General features: G+C 43.5%; 1 protein-coding gene across 1 annotated transcript in view; it reads left to right on the forward strand.

Moving 5' to 3' along the window:
- LOC110563202 (deleted in malignant brain tumors 1 protein-like) overlaps window positions 1–15012 on the forward strand; it is a 110941-nt gene that overhangs the window by 40641 nt on the left and 55288 nt on the right. The window contains exons 13-22 of the mRNA XM_060376193.1: window positions 3427–3468; window positions 4254–4571; window positions 5463–5492; window positions 6236–6553; window positions 7101–7133; window positions 9285–9317; window positions 10737–10890; window positions 12267–12484; window positions 13463–13780; window positions 14493–14519. Of these exons, the coding sequence (XP_060232176.1) occupies window positions 3427–3468; window positions 4254–4571; window positions 5463–5492; window positions 6236–6553; window positions 7101–7133; window positions 9285–9317; window positions 10737–10890; window positions 12267–12484; window positions 13463–13780; window positions 14493–14519 (1491 nt within the window). The remainder of the gene's footprint in view (window positions 1–3426; window positions 3469–4253; window positions 4572–5462; window positions 5493–6235; window positions 6554–7100; window positions 7134–9284; window positions 9318–10736; window positions 10891–12266; window positions 12485–13462; window positions 13781–14492; window positions 14520–15012) is intronic.

The raw sequence follows: 15012 nt of genomic DNA on the forward strand, positions 1-15012 counted from the left end.
CCTTTGCTCTCACTCTCCTGATTTTTAAATTTCTGTTAGAAGTCTACAATGGCAGAGAGGTTCTGTCTGCAGGGTTTCTGCATAAGTCTCCTGCCCAGTCACACTGGAGTCATCAGGTCACTTTATGTTGACAATTGTCTATTTTATTTTCTAATTCCTTATTTTTAATTAAGGTAAGCCATACTTAATTAGCTATTCCACATCAAAAGTTAACAAAGCAGAAGCATATGAGTTACCTTTCTTGTCTAAAACAAAATACCTGACAAAAGTAACTTAAGGAAGGACGATTCATTTGGGCTCACAGTTTAAAGTACCATCCACCCTGACTGGGATGGCATGGCAGAGGTTGCAGCTCTAGCTGGGGCAGATGGAGCTCACACTGCACCCACAGTCAGGAAGCACAGAGAGGTGGATACAGGTGCTGAGCTCACTTTCCACTTTTTAGTCAGTCTGGGACCAGCGACGACAGAAAAGCCGTGTCTACATCTACCATGTATCTTCTCACGGCAGTTAAAGCTCTGTGGAAATGCCCTCGCAAATACTTCCAGCGGTTTGTCTCTGAGAAATAATAATAATAATAATAATAAATAATAATCAGAGCAAAAGTTGATAAAGCAGGAACAAAGAAAACAATACAAAGAATCACAAAATCTAAGAAGATTTCTAAGGTTCTTTAAGAAGATAAATAAGATCAATCTTGACTCAACTATCCAAAAGAGACTGTCCAAATGAATAGGATAAGAAATGAACATGGAACCATTATGACATACAACAACAAAATTTAGAATAATGTAATAGGATACTTTTTTAAACTTTTAAAAACCCATTAAGATAAAAAAAAAACAACTTAGGTTAAAAACCCAGTAAGAGGGCTGGAGAGGTGGCTCAGAGGTTCAGAACACTGGCTGTTCTTCCAAAGGTCCTGAGTTCAATTCCCAACAACCACATGGTGGCTTATAACCATCTACAATGAGAGCTGGTGTCCTCTTCTGGTTCTCAAGCACACATTGCAGGCAGAATACTGTAGAAATAATAAATAAATAAAATTTAAAGAAAGAAGGTGTTTAAAAAATAAATTGTTAAAAACAAAAAACCCAGTAAGATAAAATTACAAAAGAAATGAACAGATTTCTAGATTCTTCCATATCACCAAAGTTAAAGCAACAAGAGATCACTAACCAGCAAAAACTCATAAGAAATAAGGCAATTGAAACAGTAATTTAAAAAACCCTCAAAAATGTCCAGATTCACAGAAGAATTCCACCAAAATTTCTAAGGAGACCTAAAACAACACTTCAAAATTTATTTAGAAAACTAGAAATAGAAGGATCACTCCAGAACTCCTTTTATGAAGCCAGTATTACTCTAATAATATAATGATATAAAACACACACACACACACACACACACACACACACACACCAAGAAAAAAAGAAAACCATGGGGCAGTAACTCCAATGAACAAAGATGTAACAATCCGCAATAGAACGCTAGCAACTGAACAGAGGCATATATCTAAAGCTCACCCACCATCATAAAGTTGGTTTTGCACTAGAGATGCAAGGATGCAGCATATGCTAGTCAGTCGTAAAGGTAACAAATCATATAAGTGGACTTATAGACAAAAGTCATATGATCCTCTCAATACATGCAGGAAAAGCATTTGGCAAAATTTAATAGACCCTCATGATAAAAGTCCCAGAGACAGTAAGTCTGAAGGAAGGAAGCATACCTTAACATAACAAAGGTTACATATTACAAACCCACACCCAACATCATCCTAAATGGAAGAAATCTTAAAAGAATTCCATTAAAATCAGGAGTGAGACTGGTATGTCCAGGACCCCCCTCCCTCAACTCCTGAAGCACTAGCTAGAGAAGTAAGAAGAGAAAGAGATTACAGGAATATAAATTTGGAAAAAAGGAAGTCAAAACATCCCTGTTTTCAGATGTTTTGACATCAAACATGAGATTCCAAAAGTGATGACAGGAAACTTCTAGAAATGATTAAGATTTTTAGTGAAGTGACACATATAAAATAAACTTATGAAAGTCACATATATATATGTGTATATATATACTTTATATACTTCTTTTTTAAATGATTTATTTATTTTTATTTTATGTGCATTGGTGGTTTGCCTGCATGTATGTCTGTGTGAGGGTCTCAAATCCCTTGGAGCTGGATTACAGACAGTTGTGAATTGCCATGTGGGTGCTGAACTCAGGTCATCTGGAAGGAGAGCCACTGCTCCTAACCACTGAACCATCTTTCAATATATATATATATATATGTGTGTGTGTGTGTGTGTGTGTGTGTGTGTGTATGAGAAATAAGAAATGCTATAAATATATATATATATGAGAAATACCTAGGAACCTGCCACAGAGGGCCTCTGAAAGGCTCTGCCCTGCAGATTATCAAAGCAGACGCTGAGACTTTATGGCCAACTGTTGGGCAGAGTGCATGGATTCTTATGTAAGAAGTGGAAAATAGTAAGAGCTGGAGAGGACAGGAATCCCACAAGGAGAGCAACAGAACCAGAAAATTTGAACACAGGGATCTTCCCAGAGACTCATACTCCAACCAAGTACCAGGCATGGAGATAACCTAGAACCCCTGCACGGGTTCCACAGTAATGGGAAGAGGGACTGCCTCTGAGATAAACTGATTGGCCTGCTTTTTGATCACCTCCCCTTGAGTGGGGAGCAGCCTTACCAGGCCACAGAAGATGACAATGCAGCCATTCCTGATGTGATCTAATAAACTAAGATCAGAAGGAAGGAGAGGAGCACCTCCCCTATCAGTGGACTTGGGGAGGGGCATGCGTGAAGAAGAGGGAGGGAGGGTGGGGCTGGGAGGGGAGGAGGGAGGGGCTTATGGGGGGATACAAAGTTTATAAAGTGTAATTAAGAAAAAAATATAATAAAATTATACATAAAAAAAAGAAATTAAAAAAATGCTGAGAAAGAAATCATGGAAACACTCCCATTCAAAATAGCTTCAAAAAATATCTAGGACAGAGCTAACTGAGGGGGTGGAGAGATGACTACAGTAAACACTGAGTTTAAATTAAGACTGACCGTCGTAAGAAGCAAGTAAAAAGGTGTGTGAGTGTGTGTGAGTGTACACGCATGTGTGTGTGTTTCTCCCAAAAGGACACAGTCTCTGAGTGTTTCTATTTTAGCACAAATTAACTGGTTTTATTTTTGGTGAGGAGGCAGAGGGATGTGTCATTCCAGTTGGCTTCCTTTACTTCCCAGTAACATGAGACCCATGTGAGGAGAGGGTTTGACTTAGGACACTCCTTATTATAGAAGCGACAGAGAGAATCAGTGGGGACCTGGGTTTTTAACAAAGGCTTATCTAAGGGTGCTTCCCCTTCTCCCTAAGTCCTCCTTCAAGCTCTCATCTTGTCTCCGCAGCCATCCCCACAGCAACTTCCAAGATGGTAACAGAAAGACCAAGTAAGTCTCAGAAGGCACCCATTTGAGTACTGAGCGTCCCTTTCTCTCAGCACCCATGTCTGTACCTGCTTCGTGTGTAGGGGTGCTAGAACTACATACAGCCCATGTGTTTGCAAGCGGATCAACTGACTCTGCCCTAGGCCTTAGGACCATTCCAAACCCGTACAATCTTCTGGCTCTCACATCCTGAGTAAACAGGTTGCGTTGCTGTTGCTACTGTTGTTTGGTTTCGCTTTTGTGCCTTTCAGAAATCTCAAAGCCTACACAGCCTACAAATTCTCCCAGTGGGAGTCTCTCACGTCTTCCTGGCCCAGGTACAGTTAGCCTCCCCATCTTGGTCACTACTTGATGTTTCCAAAACAGGCAGAAGCTTAGAGCATTGAACTAGAGCAGCAGAAAAAGAGGAAGACACTTCTGAGGCAGGAGTGGGGAGGGTCTTGAATAGATATACCCGTTGGTCACCATGAGTAGAACGGTGACATTTGAAAGTGACATTTGAAAGCTTCTCACAAAAATCACAAAGTTTTGTCCAATTTTAATCTTTTTTCTGCATTTAGCCCAAACAGATTTGTGCATGCTTCAGACATAGCAAATCCATAGTTCGTATGAGCTAGATGCTTTTGACAATCCCTCTGGGACTTATCACACTCCAGTCGGGGTTGACTAGTTGGCTGAACCTAGTAGGTTTTCTTCATCTAATAGAATATAGGGAAGGGCAGCTCAACCATCTTACAGGAAAGTGTCATGCTCCCAGATCACAACGGTCACCAGGTCTCTGTCTGCAGGGGACTGGCCGGAGCTGCGGCTGGTGGGTGGCTCCAGTCGCTGTGCAGGGCGTGTGGAGATCCTCTACCGGGGAGTCTGGGGCACTGTGTGTGATGACCTGTGGGACCTGAATGAAGCTGAGGTTGTGTGCAGACAGCTGGGGTGCGGTCAGGGTGTGTCTGCCCTTGGCAAGGCCTACTTTGGCCCTGGATCGGGAGATATCTTCCTAGACAACCTCCAGTGTGCTGGGGTGGAGCGCTTCCTTGGCCAGTGTGCCCATTCTGGCTGGTCAGACCACAACTGTGGCCACCACGAAGATGCTGGTGTCGTCTGCTCAGGTACGCTTTCTAAGCTTCCCGTTTGGCGGTTATCGGTAGCAATGCCTGCTTTGCTGAAACGGGCAGAGAATGTGTGTGCATATGGAGAGTGTTTGGGAGCTGAAATAACGGTGGACGGTGAAGGAGGAAGCCTGCTTCAGGGAGGCCAGGGCAACCTGTTGCCCGGAGGCCAGGGCAGTTTGGGGCTGGCTCTCAGAGCTGCAGTGAAACTTCCAGACTACATCTGTGCAGCATCTAAGTTTTCAGAGCCTCAGTCTCTTCACTTTGGAAACTATGAGACTGACAGCTGTTCTGAAGCAAAGATGTTTTTGCCAACGCACTGACTTCCTACCTGACAAAGACCTGCTCATCTCATCATTCTCCTTAGTCATGACATGGAGAAAATGTTAGGAGGTGACCAATTGTAATTAGCTGTGACTGATTTTTTTTTTAAATACCCTGATTTATGTACGAGTAGTTGTGAGTTCCCTCTGGAATGCTAACTGGCCCTACCTGACAACTCGATGCCTTTAAGCAAAAAGACACCATCCCAGGTGTGACTTCAATGAATCAGTCACTGTCATTAGAATGGGTGTGTGGTCCACACTGCTGCCCAGGCAGAATAATACATGTTACTAATGTACATATTTCACTAGCAAATACACTCAAGCTCCTGGGAGCAGACACTGTTCAAACCATAACCATCTTCTCACGTTGCTCTAACAAGCTAACGCCCCAGAGGGAAGCTTATTTTAGACGACCTAATGATGAATTTGGTTTTTCTGGTGTCATGTTCTTTAAAGGGGTTGATAATAAATTAATAAATATGTATGAGAGTACAATTAAACTTCTTCTATTATTAAAGCCTGGAGTTCCTCCAAATGCCAACCTGTTTGCTTTTCTTACTTACAGATGCTGAAAAACCTCTGTCAGACCTTCCAGGTCAGTGGTACCTTTTATAGGTGGAGTTCAATGTCGGCTGCCTTTGACTTGATCCTTGAGCTATTTGACCTTTCCTCTCTGAGTTCACTCCTATTTCAAACTACAAAGTCATGAGAAAGTCTGGCTGGAATTCTTTTTTGGTTCTTCACATGTGATGTGTTGTGTGTTTATGCATGTGTGTCCATATGTGTATTCCTCATTTTATATTTTTGCATACCCTTTGTAAAGCATTCATGTATTATCTGAAAAAATGGGCTAAGTATTTGAACATTTCCCTCACTATCCTAACACCAACTTTAATGGTACACAGAGAAGTGACATGGTTCCTTAGGGCTTCTTGCCTGTGCTTTTCTCTCTGCTCCAAAGGATTTTCTTTTGGCTCTTCCACTGGCTAGCTCCTTTTCACATTTCTAAGAGGTGTCTCCCAGGATCTTCCTCTTTGTCATTATCTTTTAACATCCTGCCTTTCCTTTTATTGTATTTTCCATACTGTGGAATAATACATTATACTGATGTATATATTTCACTAGTAAATAGACTCAGTTTCCCTAAGGTTCTATGGCTATGCCATCTGTGGCTAACATGGGAAACAAAATTTGTTGCACCCCCCCCACACCAAACTGCAACTCAGAAACCCACAGTAAACATGGGGATCATTGTCCCACCCCAACCTTCCTCTGAGCCTGGTACTTCTGGATTCCAGGTGAAGGTTCTGGGGACTCACACCATATCTCTGTCTGCAGGGAACTGGCCAGAGCTTCGCCTGGTGGGTGGCCCCAGTCGGTGCTCAGGACGAGTGGAGATCCTCTACCAGGGAGTCTGGGGCACTGTGTGTGATGACCTGTGGGGTTCAAACGAAGCTGAGGTTGTGTGCCGACAGCTAGAGTGTGGCCAGGCTGTTTCTAGTCTCGGTGAGGCTTACTTTGGCCCAGGCTCAGGAGACATCTTCCTGGACAACCTTCAGTGTTCTGGGATGGAACATTACCTCGGCCAATGTCCACATTCGGGATGGTCGGAACACAACTGTGGCCACCACGAGGACGCTGGTGTCATCTGCTCAGGTATTCATTTTCTTCCTATGCAACTGAAGACATTTTGAAACTATCTTTTATGGGTGAAATTTTCTATCCATCCATCCATCCATTTGGTCCTTTAAGCAATCCCCAGGTCATGGGCTCAGACACCTATCCTGTCATGAGTAGCTCTTGGTGGCTGTGGGAAGTCTAAGCTATCTATGGGCATCACTCTGGAGGATTACAGTGAAGATTCCAGGGTTGCTCGCTCTCCCAAGAAACTATCACTGAGTCAGTATGGTAAGAAGCTCAGGGCTCTACATGTAAAGAGCCCCCAGGAATTCTGCATAGGGGTACAGAGAGTAACTTCGCCCTGCCCGCCTTGAGACACAGTCTACCCAGTGGCTGGGCTAAGGCTTCTAAGGAAAGAACCCCCCTTGGATGAGGGTGTCCAGCCAGTTCTAGTAGCTGGTTTCTGTACCCAGAAAGGTCAGGGGCCTGTCCCTTTTATTCACCACCCACCTCTTGTCGCTTTACCTTCCACCCTTTGAACTCTTCAAAGAGAATGACCTGTTGCTTTTCTCTGTGTGTGCAGATTCAGATGGCGCCCCTCCACTCATGCCACCAGGTACGTCTGTCCACCACTCTCCTAGCTAAAGAAACCTCCCATTTGAGAAGAGCAACTGTGACAATGGTACCAAATAGTATTTTTTTTTAATGCTGGGAGCCAGGCATTATTCTGAGCTCTTCATACATGTATAGATGGACATTCCTCAATCATGATGGAGTTATATCTCAGAAAGCCCACTATAAAAATGCCATAAGTCGAAGAATGGGTGTCATGTACCTAATCTTCTGAGTCTCCTGGCTCAGCAACAGCACACTGAGAGCACCTACCACACATTCTTGCCCTCTCTGGTGCCTGGGAGATCCCAGCGGCGGTCCAGCATCTCAAGGGAGGGTCATACCACACACGTGACCCTAGGAAAAGATCCAAATTCAAATCCTGAAGGACAGTTTCTCCTTTATGAAAAGCTGTATGTCAGCGCTTCATAAATCAGAGACCCTCTCCATGTTTTGGTTCTCTTTAGGAAGCTGCTTTGATTATTTGCATTTTCCAGATAAACAGACGTTTAGCAGGGTACGCTTGGATATCCAGGGGGTGTTGGCCAGAGCACTTGACCGCTACTGTCACTTGCCATACACACATTGGCCCAGGACACTCAGATGGGAATCTTTGATATAGTAGTTTTCTCAGGTTATTGTTCATCACCAAGACAATTCTTTAAAAGACATATATGCTATGCTTTCAGAAGGAAGATTTAAGAAAGGTTGAACAATTTTTATCATTAACAAATTAATAGGAGAACCAATTTTTACATTGAATATATATATATATATATACATATATATTCAGGTATTAGAAAAATCAGACTAACACATACACTATAAATTCTGGATTATACTGGAAGTGAATGTAATATTTCTTTTCACTGCAACCTCTGCCCAAAATATTGGAAGATATGATGCAAGCACCCCTGATACATTGATTATTAATCCATATGATTAAGGATAAAGGAGATCCAAAGTATGCCCATGTAACTCTATCAGGGCATCTTAGAGAGAGCACTCCCTTCCTTTCCCTGTGCTCCTAGGATCTCTTTACATTGTCGCTCCAGCAGGGTGGTCAGACATTTTGTAAGATATAGCATGAGGGAAAATTGGAACTTATCCTTTGAATATACCTGGATTATTTCTTCAGCTTCAGAGAGCACATAAGTCACAAGTCATTGAAAGAAGTGTCTCTCTTGGCATTTGCCCGGAGGAGCTCTTGATGAGTGCTGGGTTCCTGGGGCAAGGGCAGCTTATGTGTTGGGATCTTTAGCAGGGCAGAAGTACTGTATAAAGCTACAAAGCCATGATTAAAATCAAGTCAAGAAGAGTGAATATTTTTTTAATTTCTCAGACTGGAGGACTGGACTCAGGGTCTTGTGCTTGCTAGGCAAGCACTCTTCCACTGAGCTAAATCTCTGACCCAACAGTAGCTATTCAAATGAAGGCTTGACTGTAATTTTCTCACTTCGCATGAATTATATGGATGATAAAGGAATGAAGAAGGAGCTATTCTGGTTGTTCATTGCTGCTTCAAACTTTAGTAGTTTAAGACAGCTACACATTTAGATACATGCCATGGTTTCACAGGTCAGGAATTGGGGCGGGGTTTGGCTGGAAGATTCTTCTGCACCTCAGAGCATCAAACTCAGGTCTCAATATCATTTGCCTGAGTTATGGTTTGGAGAGCTCAGGATAGCTTCATGTACATGATCAGTGTCTTCATGGGTGCAGCTGGGAAAATGGCCCTCTTGCTTTCCAGGAAGTCTTAGGATCTTAAGTCTCTTCTAAAGATGAGATGACATGAGGCTGTTTAACTAAGCATCATGCTCATAAACAGGAAGTAGATATCAATAGTTCCTTAAGACACAGCATAGATTCTGCTATATCCTATTGCTCAAAGCAGTCACAGAATCTACTCAGGTTCAAGCGGGGGGGAGGCTAGCCCTCATCTGATGATAAGAGAGAGGCAAGTCAAAGCATTACTAGCTGTCTTTGGTCAGCCACAGAACTATAGATAATATTCACACAGCAGCTTCAGACTCTTCTAAGTTGCCACCAAATACATTGATGTTTCTAAGAAAACCCTTCACCATCCACTAGCTTGTAGAGAAGACTAAAGATTCCACCCCTGGATGTCACTATTATCTTCTTTTTTCCCTTCCAGGCACTCCTCTAACTTCTCAGGATCCAACAACAGGTAATCACTTCTTTACTTGAAATGGAAACTTCATGTCAGCAGATTCTAGGCAATGTCCATGGAGGTAGTTCAAAAAAGTCCCTGGCATGTGGGTGAGGGGCTTGCTCTTCTGCTGCCACTCTGTAAATACTCACTATTTGTTAGGAGGCATATGAGAGAAAGGAAGGCTATGGGCCTTCCCAGGACAAAGCAGACAAGAGATCAACAAAATGACAGAATGTAGTTCTACAAGTCTATCTGACCCACACTCAACCTGCCTTGTTTAAGCTCATAGTAGACGCTCATGGACATCTGTTTTTAATCTCCTGCCACATGTGTGTGTCTTGGAGTGCTGAGTGATCAGTGGAGTATAGTGGCATATAGCTGTCATTTTCTCACTTGAGAGGTACAGACAAGAGGGTTTGAGCTCAAGGCCATCCTTGGCTTCATGAGACTCTGTCTGCACCGAAAGGACTGGGGAACTGGCTCTGTGGTGGAGAGCACTTCTGCAGCACCTTGAATTTGATCCCAGCTTTCTTCCATCCTCAAATATGACCAGAGTCTGGAATCCACTCCCAACATCCATCTTAGGGGAGATTAGAAATCCACGGGATCCTGGGAGGATTACAAGGTGGTCATGGTGGTAAAAAGAAGGGAGATCAAGCAGCTTCACAAAGCTTAGGTATAAATCAATGAACTGTGCTGTGCTTTCCAAGTCTCTCCAAATAACTGGATGATTCTAACTTATCTACTCTCTTAGTGAGCATGCTGCCTTGTATACTTGTGTAGGACTGTATATCTATTTGTGCTAAAATGGCAATGGCTATGGAAGACTGGATCCTTGTCTTCTTGTTTAATATTCATAAATGCCCAAATTTAAAAGTTGCAGTCTGAACACAATAGTTAAAAGAAACTAACACGATCCAGCAAAGTGCTTACAGTGTACTGAGAGGTGGGCCCAGTCATAAGTTTCCAACTGTGCCCACCAGCCCTTCTCTTCCCTGGCTCACTGGGCTCCAGAGTTCTTTTGCGGTCTTACTCCACAGACAATGGAGTGCCCCCTTACACAAGACAGACAGCCTGTCTCTGTGTCATTCTTCCCCAGTCTCTTGTGATGCAGAGCCTTGCCTTTCTCCCAGAAAGCGAAGATTCTTTCTGTTTGGAAAGGAGAGCTACAGTAAGCACAGAGGTGAAGTGGAACAGCTCTTTGCAGATTGAGGGAGCAAAGGGAAAGATGGGGAATTCTCACACAGTGATACTTTTGAGTCATTAGAATTCGATCGAATGGCTTCCCAAGAGATGTTAAACTAAATATCAGTTCACCAAGGCCAACTGCCACGTGGACCACTTGTCTGTCGTGAGCACACTGAGCTGGTCATTCCTAAGATCACTCAATGATAGCAGGTGGCTGCAACACGATATTGTGTTTTTGTGTTTCAGGAGAAAGCAACTCTTGTGGAGGAGTCATTTCCAGTCTCTCTGGTTCATTTTCGAGTCCACAGTACCCACAAAACTACCCAACAGACATCCAATGTGTTTGGGAGATTCATGTGGAGAAAAACTCCCGCATAGAACTTATGATTCCAAATTTGAAGTAAGAAACTAGTTTTAAAGAGAAAGTTTGGTCTGAGTAAAAATATTGGTTTGTTCAGCCATGGTAAAGACATTTTCTTTAGTGAGATGAAATCATGGAACCACAAAACAGTACAGCATTTCCAAGTCCAAGTCTGAGTTCATTCTGTAGTGGTATCCAGTAAGTCTCTTCCACCTGGAAAAGAAATGTAGCAAGTCATTTATCAACATATTTGACACAGCTCTGCTTTGATAATTTGTCTTTTGATTCCTAAAAGTATTCCCTAAATATTCAAAACCTTTGTCCTTCCAGGCTAGTCTTTCTGCTTGTCTATATTTTATGCAAACTTTAAGAGACTCCTTAGATGCAAAGTTTTCCAGGCTTGGGCTATGCATTTTCTAAAATTCCCCAAAGTTTAAGGAGATGGAAGAGCCATAGACTCACCTCTGACACAAAGAGAGCAGTGTCTCATAGTCCCTGCCACCATGTTCTGGTGGCCTTGCCATAAAGTAACAGCTGTCATTTAAAAATGCTGATTGTGTGTCCAGACTCTGAACTACGTGCTTCTCCTAGGTGTATGTGTACATGGCTACACCTATGTTCATGTGGAGATCAAAGGGCATTTCAGGTGTCATGTCTCAGGCACTGTCCACCTTGTTCTTCAAGAAAGGTCTCTCATTAGCCTTGAGCTCCTGAAGTAGGGTAGGCCACCACAACCAGAATTTTCACATGGGATCTGGGGATTAAACTCAGGTCTTCATTTTAATGACAAGCACTTTACTGAGCTATTGTTCCTCACAGCCTCTGGGCGAAGTGCTTCTAGGCTTTGTCATGCTCCAGCATCATTAGAGCTTACAGACATTTTTGTCATCCTCATTAGCGAGGAGGAAAATGAGACCGTGGAGAGTAACTAACTTGCCCACTGACAGTGGGTGCAGGTCTGTCTGATGTCAAAGCTCCAGTTTCTCACCAAAAGTTTTCTTCCAGCAACATCTCCACAAGGACCTTCTCCATTCACGTGGCACACACCATGCTGCAGTAGAGCAAAAGCATGTGACTCCATGAAAATTCAGCCTCAGTCAGGCACTGAATCATGGTCCAATCATGACTGTGTCAAGGCTGCCAATTTGGACTTGTTTTAAATCCAAACAAACAGCAACCACAAGTTCCTAAGCTATATTGTCTCTGTGGCTGATCAGAACCACCATGACTTTAAACCTCATGATAAAGTTGTGATAATAAGCTCCATATACTCCCCAGACAAAGAAAACAGAGTCCTGATAAAGTATTTGGGAAAGATTAATGACTACTTCATGTTCTGAGATTGTCCTGTTTGGGGACATTGCTAAGAAGGCTGTTGTTACTGTGCCACTAATACCCAGCTTTCATCCCCCCAGCCTGGAAGATATCATTGGATGTCCTTATGACTCAATTGAGATCTTCGATGGCCCCAGAATTGCATCGCTCTCCATGGGAAAGTTCTGTGCCCCATCAGCTGTGGTATTTTTCTCCTCCTCAGACATCTTGACAGTGGTTTTCCGAAGTGATTATATGACAACAAACACTGGTTTTTATGCTTTTTTCAATGCAATTCCACAAGATGGAAGGGAGTCAGGTAGGAAGCTTCAGGTAGCTTTGGGCATATAACAGAGAACAATTTCTAACACGAGTCTTCTATTTACAAAAGCCTGGTTCAGTTTTAACCATGCTCCCTTCCCCAACCCCCCCCCCATCATCCCTGCTAGAGGTGGTACATCACAAGGGGCTGGATTGTTTTAACCATGAGGGCCAGGCAGCAAGTGATAGTAAGCTGGTAATGTATATTGCATATAAAAATGCTACAAAGGCCAGCTATAAAAGTTATATAGTTATATAGGCCAGGCAGCTACCAGGAAGAGCCATGCTCTAGGAAGGGTCTTCAGGCTGCATCTGCTGTCACAAGGGTTTGGGGAACTGTCCAGAGCTCTGAAAATGGAAGCCTACCATTCCAGGAGATTCTACTCCCTACTCCTTGCTAACCCAACTCACATCTAGCATGAAGCCATAGCCTCACCCCGCCTGGAGGCGTGGGGACTTCTGTTAGCCCTGGCTTTTTAGCCAGTCATTGCAGTGCTAGGTTCAGTTTGTATCCTGCATGGAACACTGCCTGTCAGTTGTGGGATTTCTGATGTTCAGGTTCCCCCTGCAAGCACTCCAATAATTCTTTGAGACTGCCAAAAAAAAAAAAAAAAAAAAACAGATAAGTGTCTGAAGTTTGGATTTGTTTGTCTCTGAGGAAAGAAGTTCCTGTCTGGGTGTGATCTGTATGCTCTCACCGACTCATCCCAAAAGCCTCTGGGATAAACACTTGTTAGATTCCTCACTTTTCAAATGAGGAATCAGATCAGAGAGATGAAGTAATTGTCATGTAGCAGATAATAGAATGAGATTCAAGTCCAGTTTCTGTTTTCCTCTATCACCCTTGGGATTCATATGGAGTCAAGACAGCCTCAAGGGTTTGTGCTTGTGCTGGCATCGGCCATGGTGCAGCCACTGGGAGCCACTTCCTACATAAACCTTCCCATGCTCAAAAATGAAATCTCTCTCTGTTCAGAAGACAGGCCAGTGCTGCGGCTGTCAGGCAGCTCCAGACGGTGCTCAGGACGCGTGGAGGTACTCCACCAGGGGGCTTGGGGCACCGTGTGTGATGACTTGTGGGACCTGAGTGAAGCTGAGGTCGTGTGCAGACAGCTAGGGTGTGGCCATGCCATTGCTGCCCCTGGAAGTGCCTACTTTGGCCCAGGCTCTGGAAATATCCTTCTGGACAACCTTCAGTGTTCAGGAAAGGAGAACCACTTTGGCCAGTGCCCAAGCTCTGCCTGGCTAGACCACAACTGTGGCCACGACGAGGATGCTGGAGTTATCTGCTCAGGTACTCTGTCACTTACAATGTCTTTGTTCTGTGAGGCATCTTAGTTATGGATGGAAGCCATAAACAGAACAGGAAGGTGACTCTATTGAAAATGACCATATTAGTTTTCTCATAGTAGTAAACAAAATACCTGACAAAAGAAACTTATAGAAGAAGGGTTCATTTTGACTCATATCCCAGGGGCAGTCCACCCTGGCAGAGAAGTCACGGAGGAAGGAGCTTGAGGCAGCTGGCCACATTGTATTGAAGCCAGGAAGCATAGAGAGATGAATGCTGCCATTGAACTTGCTTATTTTCGTTCAATCTGGGATCCCAGCCAATAAAACAGTGCTGCCAACATTTAGAGTGGGTCTTTTCACCCAGTAACCTAATCTAGAAACTCCTTAAGCAAGCTCAGAGGTTTGTCTCTTAGGTGATTGTAGAACTGCTAAATTGACAAGAGCAACGCCCTTCCAACGAGGTAGACAGGGAATGCCGAGTCTGGCTGTTCTGAAGACTGATTCCCAGCGACACTCTGTTACCTTCTCCTGTTGTCTGAATCTTCCCAGAATGTAAAGCTGCTTTCCCAGGGAAAACTATATCCATATGCTTGTTTTATACAGCACGAAGCCTGTCTGCCTGAGACATGCCCATGTTAGGAAAATTAACAATTTTTTGTCTCCATGGAATTTAATTGAAATTCCCTAAACTTATTTATTTCCCATTCATGCAGATGCAGAGGGGACTCCTTCACCCCCAGGTGAGTCCAGTGCTGTAAACTCCGTGTCTCCAAAGTTGAGAAATCCAGGTCTGACCTCGACACTGGTGGACAGTGACCAGGGTGGTGATTTCCAATTCTGCTGCACACTAGAATCAACAGAGAGCTTTGGAGATTTCCAGTGCCTCCGCTATCCTCAGGACTGGTCGCACCTTAGTTGCCAGTAATAATAAAGCTTCCATATGATTCTAATATGAAGCAGAAAATTTAAAACCAGTGCTTCTTTATATGCCCTGCACATTAATCTACTGTGATATGTGTAGTGGGGAGATATGTGTGTTTATATATGTGTATCATAAGCTGTGAAATTAAGAAGGAGGTTATGAGAGGGAGAACCCGAGGGAAGGTGGGATCAGGAAGCATAGCGTGGGAGGGGGTGAACCAAAGTGGAACACAGTGATGCGTGTGTTTGGAGATGTCATATCATGACACATGACTCTGTGTTCTGCCCCTCCAGAATTACTCATAGAGTTCC

Source organism: Meriones unguiculatus, chromosome 1 (assembly GCF_030254825.1).
Source record: "Meriones unguiculatus strain TT.TT164.6M chromosome 1, Bangor_MerUng_6.1, whole genome shotgun sequence".
NCBI lineage: Eukaryota > Metazoa > Chordata > Mammalia > Rodentia > Muridae > Meriones > Meriones unguiculatus.